At 38.7% G+C, this 18853-nt stretch overlaps 1 protein-coding gene across 4 annotated transcripts; it reads right to left on the reverse strand.

The window, feature by feature from the left end:
- Positions 1 to 405: 405 nt before the first annotated feature.
- Positions 406 to 16164, reverse strand: C6H3orf14 (chromosome 6 C3orf14 homolog). Of its 4 annotated transcripts, none has more exons than XM_044253272.1 (6): positions 16083 to 16164; positions 15329 to 15434; positions 14626 to 14709; positions 13104 to 13227; positions 3474 to 3548; positions 406 to 1540 (listed from the first exon to the last, which is right to left on the reverse strand). In XM_044253272.1, the coding sequence occupies exons 3-6, from the start codon at positions 14676 to 14678 to the stop codon at positions 1409 to 1411; spliced, it is 384 nt and encodes a 127-aa protein (XP_044109207.1). In that variant the 5' UTR covers positions 14679 to 14709; positions 15329 to 15434; positions 16083 to 16164; the 3' UTR covers positions 406 to 1408. The 4 variants fall into 4 exon arrangements, with proteins under 4 accessions (XP_044109207.1, XP_044109206.1, XP_044109205.1 ...); XM_044253271.1 differs by having other exon boundaries at positions 14626 to 14706; positions 15329 to 15439; XM_044253270.1 differs by having other exon boundaries at positions 15329 to 15439.
- Between the last annotated feature and the right edge of the window lie 2689 nt (positions 16165 to 18853).

Genomic DNA, 18853 nt, shown 5'->3' on the forward strand with positions numbered 1-18853 from the left:
AACTGTGATGTAACAGGAAAAAAAAATTACCAATTTATTTTCATGTCAGAACATTCTTGAGAAGGTATAAATTGTTCTGGTCTCTATGCCAGTTTTCTTTTTTCTTCCTTTCTCTCTCTCTCTCTCTCTCTTTTTTAAGGCTTTCAGCTTTTAAGCCGATACTTTTTATAGTTATATAACAGTTCTAATATTTTGTGACATTTTGTATTGTGACACTATAGATGAAATTGTCATCGGACTGACACTCTGTGCTGTTTATTCCTTAATTACAACTGTTAACACTGTAGAGAAGTGTGCTAATCTGCCAGCGCATATTATGAAAACAACATTATTGTTACCCACACCAACACCCACTCAACAGGATATTTCCAAGATGGTAGTTTAAAGGAACCGATCAGCACAATGGACATTTCAATATAGGTTTTATTTGTTTGTTTGTTTAAAGCTTGTCCTACTGTCTTCATGTAAAAACATACACCAGTTTGAAATTTTTATACTCTTGAATTGTAATGAGCATAGACTCCCCTTACTAGCAGGAGCTGCGTCTATAGTCAAAAAATTAAAAAAATTTTTCGAGCACTCTAGCAGTGGAGGACTGGGGAGCCGCAAAGCTTTCTGACAGTTGTTTAGGAAATAAAGAAAACAAAGGAGAGGGAAGGGCAAGTTTAAAGATGAAAAGATGAGAGGAGTTACTTGCATTCACAGAGTTGGTAGTCCTCAAATAACTAAGTCAAAATCCAATAACCATTTCCAGCTCTAATAGGTGACCTTTTTCTGAACCAAGTCTGAGCCCCGCTGAAACTGGCTACTTCTCAAATGCTTTGTAGTTTAGTTCTTTCCTCCGGAACCTTCAGAGGGCTGTTATCTATAAGGGACAAAATCCTATAAATCCATTGTCTAACATACTATATTGAAGCAGTTCAGTGCCTCTATTTTTTCCATTTGTTAAAGGAAACTGTAATGGCCAACAGCCACTTGGATTCTGTGCTGAACCCAATCCCCATAATAAAAAAGCCAAAATGATTCTAGAAAATGTAAAAGCAGAACAAGTATTCATTGTTGAGATGAGAATCATTATAAATGATTTTTTTTTTTTTTAAAAGAAGGACACATGTAACACTTACTTAGCAACTTATTTAATAAACAGCCCAGCTTTCAGTATTAGCTCTTAACACTTCCATGGGTTTGGCAGAAAGCAAATTCATGACCCTGAAGTAAGAGTAGTTCTCAAAGTGATAAAACCTGAGATTTGTCAGCTGATTCTCTTATCTTCATGTCATCGAGGAGGTAACAGGACAATATGAACATATTCGATTCCTAAGGCACCCGAAATGACCTGCGTATTCTTTAATACTCAGCTGTACTAAACAGGTTTTTTTTTTTTTGAAAAGAGTATGTGAAGAAGTTATCACTGTGCCTCATTCTGAACGGTATTTTCTGCTTCATTTTCATTTTCAACACCGATAGGATATGGTGCTCTTCCTAAAAGAAACTGTTCCCATTTGGGAATATATTCTTCTACTGATGCCCAGTAAAGAGTCTGGAAAAAAAACAACATCCAAAAGTAAAAAAGCATATCAAGCAATTGAACTTGGCTCTTCATAATAGTCTAAATGTTTATTCACTGAAGTGTGTGTGTGCGTGTACACACACACACATACACACATATACGTAGAATGCACTTCCTCTAGAGAATATTTTATGTTAATTTTAGAAAGAAATCTGGCTACTTACTAGTGTTAATTTTCAAATTTCTCAGTAAAACCGGAGCCTGGCAGAATTACAGGTTTGGGGATTTTATTGTGATTTTACACGCCCTCTTGTGGCCAACCGTGTGATTATTACCAGTGGCATAATTTATGGCTACAGTCATTAAATGTTTTTGTTTACTCTTCCAAATCCCATACCAAATGATTACCCATACTAAAAATATTACAATGAAATGATCAGACATGAACAACTGCTTTATAACTAATATAAAAAGATTTCACCTGGGGTGAGATCAGGAGCTGAAACCTAACTAGTGTGTAATAGTACAGGACTCAGATGAATTGACTCCTTAATTGTATGGGGGAAAACACTTAAAATATTCATCCACTGTATCTTTAAGAAGAGTACTCGATATGGTAAACTGTAATTTCTTCCCAGTTTCTTCCTTCCTTCCTTTCTTTTTCTTTTTGTATACTGAGAAAAATAATACCAGTATCATGTAACCATTTTTAATTCCAGTAACTTGGAAGTTGAGTATTATTGGCCTGAGTATAGCAAGTCTGTAAGCTATGAAAGCTCAGGCAAGATCACCATGTAATATCTACAAGCTTTGATGGTTCTTGGGTGACTGCCCTGAGGGGGCCAAAGAAAAGTATTCTGCCAAAAGCTCTGTATCATGGGAGGGCATTTTGGATGGGATCATCACTATCAATCTTATTTTGGGGAATTAAGCCGAAGAATTACTTAGCATTAAGAACACATAGTGATTCACTCTGCACATTAACAAGGTATAGGAGTTCTGAAAGTTGAAATTATGAGCAGTTTTGCATATCCACCCCTCTGTGCATGTGGTCTGAGAAATAGCCAGACATACTTAAAATGGAGGTCGTCCTGTTGTGCAAGACTAGCTAAGGAAAATACCAACCAGGGCCTGTGGTCGGGAGTTTCTCCACCATTCACGGCTGGATTAACCCCTATTGTGTGGGCCCCGTATAGGCCAGAGTAAGGTATTGGAGAATTCAACAAAGGAAAAGACATGCCCAGGGCACAACTTTGTACCACAGCTCTTTCTGTCCTTGATCACTGCCTTTTCTTATTACTCTAGATGACACAGAAAATTGAAGGGCAAATTCTCAGCCTTTAATTTTGAGTCTATTCACATCCCTGCTTAGGCAGCAAGCAAAACTGTATTTGAAAAAGGTCATTAGGAATATAAAATTAAACTATTCTATATGTAGTAAATTTCCTTTCATCACAGATATATTCATATACCAAATAGGGTTTATTTTTGCCAACAGTCTTCCCAATCTGTTCTTGAACTGAGCAAAATAAAACAGACAAAAGCCACACTATACTGCATGATAATATGCATTTAAATAGCTTTGGTTGAAATTTGGTGAAAGGACTGAACTGCTAACATTAGCCAACAGGAAAAGCACTTTGGTTAGGCATGCTGTCATCTTAGGATTTAGGGCATGCTGTCTACTGTCTGTTACGGTTTAACAGGATAGGTGTTTCTAGATGAAAAGATATAGGATCTTTATAAAATTGTCACTTGATAAATCTTTAAAAATCAAAATACTTACCAGTTCCTTACTGTGTACAAAGCACAGCACTGTGGACATGTAAGGAGCAATCAGACACATCTTATTTTACGGAATAAATAAATCTGGGAAATGGACACATCTAACCCCAGTGAATTTATAATGTACTACTAACAGAATGGGGTCTCTTTCTATACTTTTGTTCTTTAAGATTCTCACCTCAAGAGAAACCACCTCTGGTGATGGAATTGGGTGAATCCGGGTCTGCAGAGAATTTTCTGCGGCTTCTATATCCTATAATAGGTGTCAGTGTTTTAGAAACAAAATGTATTTATGTAACACATACAAATGGCACCTGTAATAGCAATGTCTGTACCCCAAATGTCAACTCTTCTCTGGATAAACCGTCTGAACTGAAGGAAGGGCACTGCAGTAGGAGGACTGATCATTACTTAATCAACCAGCTTCAAAGAGAAAAAGCAGCGTTTCTTGTTTTAAAATAAGAAGTGTCGGGGGTGGGACTTTCAAGGTCTTCCTTTTCATTTAAAATAGTAAATGCCAGTAATTCTGGCAAAAAGGACTTTCTTCCAAAACTGCTCAGGACACTAACATAGCTCTAAAACCATTAAAAACAGCCAGATGGATAAAATGGTCCAATATTCAGGTACCAAAAACAGTCAGAGAGTCAGCCCCACACTGAGCTAACCTTTCCAGTGAAGAGTTCTAGTCCAGATCATGCAAATGGTATATTAGGGTCACACATTTCATCTGTTCAGTATTCTGTTTTTTAATTTTATACTTATGCAAATCCTCCACGTATTCAAAAGAAAGTCAATGAGGTACCTCAGTACTTTGCAACAAGAGTCTTTTCAGAAGATTCTGGGTTCTTAGGACTCGATTTATGGGGCATTCTCATTGGCCGGCTTTATGGTGGTATCGTACATCATTCAGCTGATGACATGTAAGCCCTGTGCTTTAATCTGTCGTGTGACATGTGGGTGTGTGCGTTTTCTCTTGCGGTTGCAGAAGCGCAGGGGCAATTACATTTAACGCAGACCCGGGTGAAGATGTAACCTTGATATGTGGATGAAGTACAGGCCCAGAAATATAGGACTCTCCCACGTTGTCAGTGAAACACTGAGCTCTATTTCATGCTCCCCAAATTGGCACCTGTGTTGTCTTGTGCTTGCTTATGTTTGTCAAGTTCACAGAGGCCTTGGCTGTAGGCCGTGTCAATTTTGTCTCTCCTGTGAGCTCAGTGAGTTGATCGAAAAGAGAAAGTTCTCTGATCCATGTACAAGCATTGGAGCAATCTAAGTACAGGGCTGTTGGACAGACGGAGAGAGATGGAAAAGGACGTGGGAGTGGGGTGTGAAGAATCCAATGCTGAACAGGAGAAAAGAGCGAGCAGATGGCAGTGGCGGGAGCAAGGAATGGGTGTGAAATGTAAAAGGGAAAAACAGGAAATTCCCTAAAGGGACTCCCCAAAGTTGCACAACCATTAATGCACCTGCTGTCTCGAAGAAGGTGATTTGAAGGGGAAAACCATCAATTTAGGGATAAAAAGCCCATCTTATTAGCCACGTCTCTTCCCTACCAGAAGTTTAGGGCCAAGACGCACACTAAAGTGCTTCTGATGCCAGCGTTACAACAGACACCGAAGATTAACTCTTCTGTGATTGCAGGGAGATTTTTACAACGTCCTGGGAAAATTATTTTTTACTTTCATAAATCAAACAAACAATAGACTCACAACTCCACTGGCCCCATTATAAGAACAATTGTAAATTTATGGTTGGTGGTAGACCTAGGTGCCACTAGCACCTGTAGACAAGATGATAAACACTTCTCTTAAAGACCAGGAAATAAGGATATTGGCTCGCTCTCCTAGAAGAGCAGATCTGCAGTGGAAGAGTAGATATGAGCAGGGATCTGTGACCTGGTAAAACAGGCCTATGGTTAGTAACTTCACTGTCATCTCTGCAGCCTGTCGACAAGGGATTATCACCTCTCCAGAGAACTTCTTTTGTAAGTGAGATTTTACTTTCTTAGATGTTTTGCTTACCTCTCTGACTCCTACTTCTCTTTCTCCTAAGTTGGCGCCTTTTTCTCTTCTTAATCCTAAGTGTGGGCTTTCTAAGATTTGTGACATCTGTCCTCCTCTTTTTACTTTTTCTCTCTCCAAGACTGTCTCTTATCTAGCTTCAACTATTAATATAGAGGGATGGATAACTTTTCTTCCCAGCCCTTATTTCTCAACCTGCTGAAACCAAACTCCCCTTAATCCTACTTAGTGTACTGAATGTACAATAGTGGGAGTTCTTCTCCTGCAGATACCTATGCTGTATCTTCTACCTTCGACTGTTCTTATTCCCTGACATTTAAAAATTCAAAGGTCCATAGATGACTCCTGTAGGATGTCTCCCCTAGCCTGTCCATGCCATTTTCAGTGCTGTGTTCTTATTATCACACTTACTTGTTCAACAAATATGTATTCGGACCGTATCTCATTTTACTTTAACCACATATGGAATTGATTAGTTTTGCTAAAATTACTACTTTAAATATGTCTTTACACAGAAAAAAAAATAGAGACCCACTACACAGAGGATAAAGTATGAATTCCTTAGCCTGACTGAAAAATCTCTGCCTTCTGTAGCAAGTTATAGCCCATTACTTCCAATTAAGAACCTTCTGTTTGACTATATGCTGCCAGAAGGTACGGACTGTGCCTCATTCAACCTTTCAGCATCCGAGAATCTAACAAAGTGCAGGGTATGTACTAAACACTTAAATATTCATTATGTAAATAAATGACTAAGGTGTCAACAGTCTCCTGTGCATAAATAAAAAAACTTAAAAAAAAAAAAAAAGCAGATGAAGAGAGGCTAGACTCACCTGTCCAGACCTTGGTATCTTGCCTTATAGATCTGCCACTAGATCATTTAAAAACATATACAATTATAGAACAAATGAAAAAGCAGTCCCTAAAAATTGAAAACAAAAGGAAAGAAAGAATCTGTCATCTAATTGGTGGCATAACCACATTAAGAAAAAGTACCTCAGGTGGTCTTAGAACACAGTATTTTGGCTGAGCATCTGTAATGAGATATGCCCCACGAACAAAAAGGATAGTGAAAAGTGTCTGACTGAAAACCGTACTCCGTAATCATATTGTTGCTGGTAGTGCTGTCTACATTATGGGTTAAAGTAAATGAGTAGTTATGCTGGTACCGGAAAATTATTTAGGAACTGAGGTTTTTGGTTTGAGGGGGAAAAAAGTTAGAGGTAAAAGATGGATTTTAAGTTAAAAGTCTTACAATCATGTAATCAAAATGGAATTATTGATATGAGCTCTTGATGAATTTTATCTTCTAAAAAAAGTTATAATAAACATCCCTAGAGCCCAGATGAAGGGCTCTAAACATGTATTCTCATCAAAAGGATCCAGGGCTCCTTGGAGCAATGGTCAGTTCCAGGTCTAAGCGGCAAATGATGGCCTGGAAGATGCCAGAGTAGAAAGAAAGAAAACTATCAAAGACTGTTAAGATCACGTCAGAGGCATTCAGGAGATAACTTGGAGGCTCTCCCTTGGTAAAAATGGGATAATTTGAGCATCACTGGGAATACAAATTGAAGAGGGTCCAGACCTTTCAAATCACAGAGGTATTTAAGAGCATCAACATCTAATTGGTCACTTTTGGAGGATATTAGAGAACCAATCTATTTTTGAAAACTAAGTACAGAGAAAAAAACAAGAACTTATATACTTTTTCCTATATGAAGTGTACTTCAGTATAAGGCAATAATTGATGAGGGGACGTTTATCTTTGAATTTGAGTATCACTTTGCAACCCTTAGTGAACAGATCATGATCATCGGTGACTGCTAACATTTCAGAAAGAGAGATAGCCAGGCATTATGAAGTGTTCTTCCCCAAAACATTGACCCTGAATCTGATCAGGCCTCTAGATCTGCTCTTTTAATCCATTAGGCTTAGTGGCTGCTGAGCACTTGAAATGTGATGAGCCCGAATTGAGAAGCATTGTAAATGGAAACTACACACTGAATTTTGAAGGCTCAATGAGGAAAAAAAAACCCCATAAAATATTTACTAACTTCCAATATCAGTTACATTTGAAATATGAAATTAATACATTTCCTTTAATCTGTGCCTTTTAACTTTATTAAAAGTGGTTACTAGAGTGCTGCCTGGTTAGCTCAGTGGGGAAGAGCAGGGGATGCTTGATCTTAGGGTTATGAGTTTGAGTCCATGTTGGGTGTAGAGATTACTTAAATAGATAAAAGTCATTATTAGAAAATTTAAAATTATTTGCATTATCTTCCTGTAGCATAACATAACTTCTATCAGTTTATGGGAATTACAGGGAACAGAGGAACTTACTAAGTGATGCCTCAGCAATGTAATTAGCAGTATTCAGAGTTTGGGAAACTATAGGAGAAATGAGCCAATTCCTTCAACAAATAAAATTGGGTAAAAAAAAAAAAAGGCAGAGGGAACTTTTAGAGGTTTGAGAGACCTATCAATCAATTACGTACTAGACTTTATTTGGATCCAGATTCAAACAAATGTAAAAATACTTTAATCAGGGACATCTGAATCCTGACTGAATATTTGAGGAATTGTTGTTAATTTCTTAGATGGATCATGGTATTGTAATTGCACTTAAAATAGCCCTTATCTTTGAGTGATAATTACTGATGAAAAAGACGTGATATTTACAAATGAAACAATGTGATGTCTGAAGATTAGCTTCAACATAATTTGAGGGGTAGGACGTGAAGGTGATGAGTGTAGATGAAACAAAATTGGCTGTGTTTTGAAAATTATTGAATCTGGGGGACGCCTGGGTGGCTCAGTTGGTTGGGCAGCTGCCTTCGGCTCGGGTCATGATCTCGGTGTCCTGGGATCGAGTCCCACATCGGGCTCCTTGCTCGGCGGGGAGCCTGCTTCTCCCTCTGCCTCTGCCTGCCTCTCTGTCTGCCTGTGCTCGCTCTCTCTCCCTCTCTCTCTGACAAATAAGTGAATAAAATCTTTTAAAAAAAATTATTGAATCTGGGAGATAAGCACATGGAAGTATAAGCTTCTATTCCCTCTTACACATAGGTTTGAAATATTATGTAACAATTAAAAAACAAGTTTCTGGTATGGATGGTGGTATAAATATTACGCCATGACAGGATTCAGCAGCCTCTGTAAAGGAGTTGACTTGTGATTAGGAAAGATCAACTATGAGCACAAAGTCATTTACTGAGATTTCTTTCTTTCTTCTTGTCTAGACCTGTCCTTTCCTCCTAACCCAGCAATATCTATCTTCCTATAAGTATATACAGTGAAGCCAGCCAAAGCTGGACTGGGTTTAATCTTTTAATTAGCTGAAGGGGCAATTTCTAGGATTGAAAAAAGAAGATCCTAAAGCACGAGATACAGGGTCATTGGTACAAGGAACCCTTAAACATTTATCAAACTTGCTCTTCATTGAATTGGAGAAAAGGAGAAGTGTGAGGAGGAAAGAGGAGAGACCGTGTCCTCTAAGTCACTGGCCGTGGAGGGGGGGGAGTAGTTTGTTGAAGGCTGTAACTGCCAGCTGCCCCAAGAAGACCTCTAGGACCTGCCTTAAGGGAAGCACTCGTCGTATGTCTAATCTGCTGCTCCCATTCTTTCTCACCCTGGAATGTTGGTCCAACCTCCATGAGGTGATGCTCGCTACCTCAAAATTGCCCTTTTGGGATAAACTGAATTTTGTTGGTGGAGGTGGGGTGGGGAAAGAGGTGGAAGAGATGACTGTTTACATCATGGAAGTATTTATAGAAACAAAATTCTCTTTCTCTTCCAAATCTGTACCAATCATGTTTGTTTTTAAAAGGCAGACACATCTTATTTTACTCATAAGAGGGAAACTAGCAGAAACTAACAATCCACTATCATCTGTGATATTTCATTGACTAAACCCTCAATGTGAATTTCTTCACTACTTAAATTCATGTCCATTGTTTTACTATTATGTTTGGACCTTTGGGATTAGTCTTTTTGTTATTGTTCCCATTTTTAAATCATTCTTTTATTTTTTCCAAATATATTTAGAGAAATTTTGTTGGGTTCGATGCAGATTTTGGTGGGTTTATTTATTTATTTTTAAAGATTTTATTTATTTATTTGACAGATGGAGATCACAAGTAGGCAGAGAGGCAGGCAGAGAGAGGAGGAAGCAGGCTCCCCACCAAGCAGAGAGCCCGATGCGGGGCTCGATCCCAGGATCCTGGGATCATGACCTGAGCCGAAGGCAGAGGCTTTAACCCACTGAGCCACCCAGGCGCCCCTGGTGGGTTTATTTTTAAATATAAAAATAACACTGTGACTCCTGATTTAAAAAAAAAAAACTTGTTTCCCCATCAGGATTAAGGCCTATGTCTCCATTTAAATTTTAAATCTCCCATTGAAATGTAAGAATTTTTATACCAATCATGCATATCCCTTGTTAAAAGCATTCCCAAGTGTTTTTATAATTTCATTGTAATGTAAATGTCATTTCATATTTTCCATTTGTATATATAGGATTGAATGGTTATGTTGTATCTGTTAATTTTACTCAACTCACAATACACTAGTTTTTAAACAGCTTTGGCTTTTCTAAGTACATAGCTTTATCAATTAAAAATACTAGGGTTATATCTTACTTTCCAAAAATTAAAGCTCACTCTATGTTAATGTTTCTTATATTGGTCAGAGCATCTAAATAAGGTCAAATAATGGATGGTAATAGAGCTTATCCTTATTTTGTTAGTATCTTTAGAGGAATGTTTTCAAGTTTCAGTGGAACCATTTTTCAAATGTATTCTGTACTGAAGTACATATCCTTTTTTTTTTTTTTTTTAAGATTTTATTTACTTATTTGTCAGAGAGATCACAAGTAGGCAGAGAAGCAGGCAGAGAGAGAGGGAGAAGCAGGCTCACGACTGAGCAGAGAGCCTGATGCAGGGCTCCATCCCAGGATCCTGAGATCATGACCTGAGCTAAAGGCAGAGGCTTAACCCACTGAGCTACCCAGGCACCCTTGAAGTATATATCCTGATGTAACTGAACCTGTTCTTGAGAGGGTGTGGGTATTCGGAGTAGTTACTTCATGTTCTTCCTCTCTAAATTAGGAGATCAGTGCAGGTCAGTGGTTTTCATTACTCCTTAGAGCCACAGTAGAGCAGGCAAGGATGGGCCTTTGGCCAAAGCAGGTCCACTTTTACCCTTTCTAAATCTTTGAAAAAAATAGTTTTTATGCTAAAAAAAAAAATTAAAGCCTTAAGTGAAAATATAATCTATGTGCTTTTTAAAGTTTCTCCCACCTGAAAATTCTGTGATTAAGTCCTATTTAGGTCACTTTCATGATAACCTCTATGGTAGAGCCCTTAAAATTATTTCCAGAGTTGGGGCACCTGGGTGGCTCAGTTGGTTAAGTGGCTGCCTTTGGCTCAGGTCATGATCCCGGAGTCTCAGGATCGAGTCTTACATCGGGCTCCCAGCTCCACGGGGAGTCTGCTTCTCCCTGTGACCTTCTCTCCTCTCATGCTCTCTCTCTCAAATAAATAAATAAAATATTTAAAAAAATTATTTCCAGAGTTTAAAACAAAATAATAAGAGGGAAAGCAGGATAAAAAAATTACATATACAAGTATTCAAAATTATTTTTTAAAAAAAGTCAGGGAAGAGACTGCATGTCTAACAGCAAGCACTGTATCTGGAATATAAGAGCTCAGTTAAATGCTTATTAAAACACTAAAGGGAAATGTATAAAAACATTAATTTCAAGCTGGGTGGGATGATTTGGAAAGTATGCCATTTCATCTTCTTGGCTCTTTCCAGTTTTTTACAGCAAGAATATTTTACTTTTAGGGGCGACTGGGTGGCTCAGTGGGTTAAAGCCTCTGCCTTCGGCTCAGGTCATGATCCCAGGGTCTTAAGATCGAGCCCCACATCAGGCTCTCTGCTTGGCGGGAAGCCTGCCTCTCTGCTTATTTGTGATCTCTGTCTGTCAAATAAATTAAAAAAAAAAATTAAAAAGAAGAATATATTACTTTTATAATCGGGGGCTAAAACACCATCTAAACTTCCTTCTAATGACAATGAAACTAGGTTCATTATCTTCCTTCCAGATACAGCAATGATTTCTTAGCTATTCTCCTTAAATCTAATCTCTCCATTCTGCAAATCACATTGCATCTAAATAGGAAATGAATCTTTCTTAAATACCCATATGCTTCTTCCCTATTTTTCATTTGTTCAAACACTTTTAGTACTGTATTATCCCTACATATCAGGTCTCAGCTTCTTCAGTTGGTCTCACAAAACACATCCAACCTTGTTTCCCCTGACTTCACAAGCTAGTTAGCTCAGGGTCCCACGGACCTAACACGGCCACTCATTCTTCTGGTCATGGTTCTTCTGTAAGAATGCAATGGAATATCTTGCATTCTTCCTATTCAAACACAGCTCCAGCTTAGTTTCCCCTCTTAGACTTGTTAGAATATTCTAGCTTTTGATGATTTTTTTAATACGTACTCCTAAAGTGCTAAGGATTTCCTATAACTTAATGTTCAATTAACTAAGGTCTCTTAAGTTGTGTGTGATAACCTTATGTCATCAGTTAAGCCTGTTAGCTAGTTGATGTAAAGAACTCTGAATTATTTTGTTAACTCCACTCTCTGCTCAGAACTAGCTCAGTAGTAAGGCCCTTCTGGGAATTCACCAAATACTTGCTCACTAAAAGGAAGCTACTTGAAAAAATCCAAATAGTACCTGTACTTGTTGCAGGTAAATACTGATCAAGCCATCAAGCCTTCTAATTTAGTTTTTCTGACTTTTCACAGCAAATTCCAGATTATCCTATATATTTCCATTTAAAAATAAATATTGCAAACACCATTGGGCAAGTAAGACATATGGCAACATAGAATGCTTTGGTAGCACTATGGCTGTGACTTAAATTACTGTGGATCAAACTGCCAGAAGCTGAGAAGATAACTGAATTTTCCTCTTCCTTTATCCTCTAGTGACTACATAAGATAACTATATCATGCCTATCGATGAAAATATTTAACAATAAAAAACTGAAAACACTGCTTTATAACTTAAATAATATAGCCTTACTCCCAAATGTTTTAGTCATAGGATCTCTTGGAAGCTTGAATGGAAGCAAACTTTAGGGTTTTAATTATGGATGAAGCCATACAATTCTGGAAGCAAAGTATAGCAAGCAGCCAAAAATGTTACACATATGATTTTACTCCAAATGGGCACATTGGCCAAATGGTGGGGCCCTGCGCAATCACATACTTTGACCACCTCCTCCATCACTATCAAGAGAGATCTGGGAAATCTGTTATTTTAGATATGAATTCTACGTGCTGACTGTGGCCCTAGTAGGGCAAAATCAAATTTTTCTTATTTTGATGATGTTGAATAGTTTTGAGTTGGGTCTAAAAACCTTATAGGTAGTTCATGGGGTTTTAGGATCTCCCTATAAATAAAAGAAGATGGAAGATGGAAAGCTACATCTTGTATTTATTACTTCTTGCACAAAGGTGACCTCCAAATTTCTTCTATGGTCATTGGTTCCTCTGGTTGATTAAAAACACTTAGGTTAAACAAACTTCCTTTTTTTTCCCATTTAAAAAGGAATCCATATGCAATGTATCCAACTAACATGGGTTTTAAAAACTAGATAGTGCTTCATTAATTATATTTATTACTTAAAACAAAGTATATACATCACTTAAAATCTTTTTTTTTTGCAAAGGTGGGGAAAAAGTCTCTATACTCAAGTCATGGAAACTTACCATTAAAAGACTGAGGTTCCTTTTAAAAGCAGTCTCAGCTGCTTGCATCTGAGATGCCTTTCCCTTGTTTTCATCTATAAATTTATTCTCCATTTGTTGAAGTAACATTAATCTTTGTGATACTCTAGAAAAAAAAATTATATAAAGTTTTTTTTAAAGGGTACATTTTTTTGCTTGACAAACATAAAACATTTATTTAATTATATCTCACTTCAAGTTCATCCTATTTTGAAAACCAATTACTATGTCAATTAATAAGGCACTGGAAAACTTAGATAGTCCAGTCAGTCTTAAATCTGGGTAAAATCATTCTTATTTTCATCAACATATCTGTCGTAACTACATGCTTCTGTTTTTTTAGCCTCTATGGTCTTTGCAATTATTTTAGAGTGTTAAAAACATGTTTTAATTTTTGGTGAAAATGCAAACTGTAATACATATCCCTTTGTACACATACTTATATATACCTCCCCACACACATACATTGATATAACTTGCTATACGAAACCTTCTGCTTAACACTTCAATACCCCTGAATCTCATGTTACACATTTAGAATTGCGCTAAACTTCCATATGTTTGAAGAAGCAATAAAAATATTTTTTTCCTCTTTTTCCAAGAGAAAGATGATGGTTCCATATATGAATGAGAGGCTGTGTGTATGTATGCATACTCACAACAAGGTGAAACAGTAATTGAAGAAAGATGTAGAAAGTAGTAAGTAAATTTTCAAGCTACTTTGTTACATATATTTTAAAAATTTCTTATTGGTCAAATGCTCATTTTACAAGTTTTTTGGTCCTCTTAAATGATTGATTAAAAAAATGTCAGATGATAAAAAATACATGTGGTGTGTATATATATAACAGTCTAACTACTCTCCAGATAGTTGTGGAGGTTATTAAGAAATGCTGTGTTTCAGAGGGCTGTTCTTGAGGGTAGCATTGAAATTGAGTTATTTCAACATTTTGATAAGGGAAAAGATCTTAGAAAGCCAAGGAAGAGGGCCTGGTAATTAATTAAAGGAAAACATGAGAGCCCACAGAAAGAGGCAGAGAAGGTTATTATCAAGTATAAGTGCAGGACTGCTTATATAATTTGCAAGGCCTAATGCAAACTGAAAATGTGGGGCTCCTTTAAAAAACTATTAGGAATTTCAAGACAGCAACAGTAGAGCATTAAACCAAGTACAGGAACTGTGAGTACACAGGTCACATACTCATGAAGCCTGTCCTGGGTAAGAGGTGTACAGAAGTCCATTATATATATCAGTAAGGAAACTAGAAAGGTGAGAAGTGTGAATTTAACCAGATAATAGTAAGAATTGTAAGAAGAGAACATAATTATACCTTGTAATCTTTGTTATTCTTAAGAGACAGTGACATTCCCTAACACCAAAATCTCTCAAGTGTCATGAAACTTAAATGACACCTTCAGACTTCCTAAGTCTTCTGCACACAATATTTCCACTAACAAAGCCAGTATAGTTTATTAATTTAGTAAGCCTTTTAAAAAAACTTACATTTCTTCATGTCTCTTAGAAAGGCGAATTTCTTGAGCAAACAAGGAGGTCATGTTTAATCAAAGCTGCCTTATAAGCTTTCTGCTAAATAATAAAAACATTTAAAGTTACTTTAATGTCCTCAGCTTCATAGCAGCTGATTGTTTTATTACCTCAACCCATTGGTTCTCTCAGAAGAGAAAAATAAAAATTGAGATATAATGATGTACAAAATGAAAGAATGCATTTAAAACCATTTTTATTTACGATGCAGTTTTTTATATGCCAGACGCATCCAAAATCACCATGAATCAGGTAAACTCAACAGATTTTACATTTCCTCCTCTTACTTCCTCACACTTTAACCTTAATCTGAATTGAAAACAAACAAGCAGCTGGTACTAAGACTAGTAAACATTTTATTGAATCAACAGAAAGAAAAAAAATCCACTCTGTAAAATTCAACACAGGAATACCATCCCTTATGCATGTGCACACACACATAGAAAGGCAAACAAGTTATAAGAACCAACTGGAAACTCATGGTCTTTCCTTTATTGGAAGACTGCCCAGTTCTACCATCTCTTTTCCAAATAAGAAAGTATTTTTCATGTATAACTGCGGGGAAAAGCCCAACTGGTCTCTTCACCTTACCCTGGGTGCTCAGGACTCCCATTTGGGGAGTTTAGGAAAGCCCATTTTAATGGTACCTGAGCAAGCTCACCTTGACTGAAGGGCCTGGACCAATACAGATAAAGATCAAGTGAAGGGCTTTAAAGGCTCAGAGCCCGAAGGCGAATCATCTGGTTGCGTGCAAAAGCTGAAGGTGACTGTCCTAAGGGAGAAAAAACAGGAATGAAATTCTTTTCCTGGAGCGAAGCACTGGGTTTGCTAAATTTTATGATTTACACACTGTCGCTAATCTCTGAGTGTCCAGCGTTGATAGACTGAGCTGCTCCTTCAGTGCACATACATAGAAGCATATAGCACTGATCCCAGCCAAGGCAAGGAAACACTGCCTGCCTTCAATGGGTTTCCTTCTAAAGAAACCAATGTCTTGCGTTCAGCACCGCGGACAGCACTCGCCCGCCAGCCACAAGGATCGAGTTACACGTATCCTCTAAGATCACTACCGACCAATCGTCGCCGCCTTCCTCCCCCTTTCGAATGCAGCGTCAAGGAAATCTCGGAAAGTTAGTCCACGGTAACTTCTTTTCTGTAATGCCCGCCATCAGCACTCCAGACAAACCCCAAGATATATTCTGCCTTTCGAACCGAAGATCCGCGGGCTCTGAGTTCTTAACCCGGCAACCACTCCAACTTCCTGCTTATACTCAGAGGACTCACGACCTTTCCTCCTCCTCCCAGCTCTTCCCCCTTTAACGAGATGCTCCCCACCGGCCCTGCGAGCACCTGCGCTGTTCTCGGACAGTCAAGGCACCCACTGGCCGCCCGTAACGCTGTGGGACTTCACTCACCTAGTCCCACTCGGACCTTTTCTATAAAGGCGTCCGCTACCGTGCAGACGCTGGGTCTCAGGCCTGGGCGTGGTCACGCCACCGTCTTTGCGCACGCGCGACGAGGTGACGTGATCACGTTGCTATAAAAGGCGGGCCTCTGGCGCAAAAGGTGACGGCGCTGCCCTCAGGGAAGAGATTACCGAAGCGGTCCTTCTGAGCCTTTCAAAAACGTTTGACGGTAGCTCAAACGTTTCTAGGCCTTTTAAGATGAAACCTGAATATGTTTTAGAGAGGGAAGCTAGAATGTCAGAGAGTAGGGGAATGGGGGAAAATCCTTCAAAATACTCCAGCGTGTTTTGAATGGTCTGCAGAGTCAGTAAAAAAAGGTCTTTGCTTCAGAGAGCTTCTCCCTGTTCGTCAGGTGTAAAGCAGAGGAGTGGAGCCCCTGTCTGCACGAGGGACAGTAATACTGATCGTGGATGTTTTGAGGGGTTTGCGTGCGGGTCGCCGTGTTTAGGTGAAATTTTCTTAGCTCTTACCCTACAACGCCTGGTGATGTAGATACCATCGTCCTCATTCGACAGAGGAATAAATGAGGTTAGCTGTTTATTCAGGTTGGAGCTTGCAGTCAGTAGAGCCTTGAGGAAATTTCCCACAGCCCTCAGGTTACACACTTGGGAATAATCTCTTAGTGCTGTCAAGCGCGTTCTTAAGCCTTTTTTTCCCTTTGAAATAACTTGGTGAGACACGAGGCACTATCCTAAATTTCAGAGGTGAAACTGAGATTCAAGAGAGGTCAAGTTGCTTTCTTCACCTGAGTTGGTAAAGGGCAAAGTGCTAGGACTCCAATCCAAGTGTCTTTTATTTCTTAACTCCCAGAATATCTACATGAAACCCCTCTCCTGCTTAGGGACTACAGGCATTTCATGGTTCCTTTGCTTGGAAAAGTCCAGAAATCCACATAGACTTAGTGCCTCATCTTTCAAGGCTACTTTCTTGAAGAAGCAGCGTTCCCTGGACCTTCAGTATAAGATAGCAACTCCATTTTTTTATCTCTGTCCTCCTTCTCGTTTTTTCTCCAGAACACAGTGTTCCCCACATTTTACAATCACTTGTTTATGTGTTTATCAGTGCACTCCTACTAAAATTTGGACATCCTAAGAACAAGTATTTTTGATTACTTGCTGCTGTATCCTCAGGAACTAAAATGGCCTTGAAATAATCCCAGATGGAAATACCATAATTTGAGAGGTACTGTCTTCAGCTTATAGAATGTTTGTTTAGCTGTTACACAGCCTTACTTAGTAAAGATGAAAAACAGACCTTTGAATAGCCTTGTGTTCTAGGAACGAAATCGAACTTTTGCATGGTTACAAGGCATTCTTACCTTTTATGTAAATTTACAAAAAAAGGATTTTTGTTAAATTGGTAATGGGTTGCTTGAAATAGAGAACAAAGAAGCTGCACATTAGTATGTGTATGCTATTTAAAACAAACTTTGTTCCCCTCCCTGCCTTATGTAAGTTTGAATAGTGACACTTTTGGGACAAACCAGCCCTTTAAGCTTTGAATCTGTCTTTTCTCATTGTCTGCCCTAGGAGTGATTGAAGGAATACCTTGGAATTTTCTTGCAATTTTTAGGAGAATGGTAATCAGGAATACCTCACAGACACTTAGAGGTTGTCTAGACAGAGGGTGATAATATATCTTGTAGCATCCCCAAAAGTACTTTCTACTTAAAAATCTGCCGTCATAGCTCCCGTCTTCATGACAGCCCCCATCTGATCCTTGAGACACGTGACTGGAGAAGAAGCGTCTCTGGCAATTGCGCAGTCTATCAATATACGGCTTCTCTATTTATTAGGTAAGTTTGGGTACTTCCTGGAGTGAGGTATTCGTGGTCTACCATGCAGATTATTAGAACCTACTGAGTAATGCCTGGCTCATAATGGGGGATTCTGTAAGTGTGCAGTGAAGTTAATATTTCCTAACCCTGGTATAGTTCTGTCCACCAGCATGCTAAAATTGTCTCCTAAGCCTCATTATTTAGAAAGCCTTGTGCTCTTTTGTCATAAATTCTTTTTTTTTTTTAAGATTTTATTTATTTATTTGACAGAGAACACAAGTAGGCAGAGGCAGGCAGAGAGAGGAGGAAGCAGACTCCCCACCGAGCAGAGAGCCCGATGTGGGGCTCGATCCCAGGACCCTGAGATCATGACCTGAGCCGAAGGCAGAGGCTTAACCCACTGAGCCACCCAGGCGCCCCTGTCATAAATTCTTTAAAGATATACTTATTAAATATTTCTAAGGTGTAGCCCCTACCCCCAGGAGCCTAGAAGGCTCTTAAGGTATATACAAAAAGCTAGAGGAGGGGCGCCTGCGTAGCTCAGTGGGTTAAAGCCTCTGCCTTTGGCTCAGGTCATGATCTCAGGGTCCTGGGATCGAGCCCCACATCGGGCTCTCTGCTCGGTGGGGAGCCTGCTTCCCCCACCTCTGTCTCTCTCTGCCTGCCTCTCTGCCTACTTGTGATCTCTGTCTGTCAAATAAATAAATTTAAAAAAATTATTTTAAAAAAAAAAAAAAGCTAGAGGAGGGCCTGGGTGGCTCAGTAGGTTAAGCCTCTGCTTTCAGCTCAGGTCACAATCTCAGGGTCCTGGGATCGAGTCCCACATCGGGCTCTCTGCTCGGCAGGGAGTCTGCTTCCCCCCTCTCTGCCTGCCTCTCTGCCTACTTGTGATCTCTCTCTGTGCCGAATAAATAAATAAAATTTTTAAAAAGAATTAAAAAAA

This window comes from Neovison vison, chromosome 6 (genome assembly GCF_020171115.1).
Source record: "Neovison vison isolate M4711 chromosome 6, ASM_NN_V1, whole genome shotgun sequence".
Lineage (NCBI taxonomy): Eukaryota > Metazoa > Chordata > Mammalia > Carnivora > Mustelidae > Neogale > Neogale vison.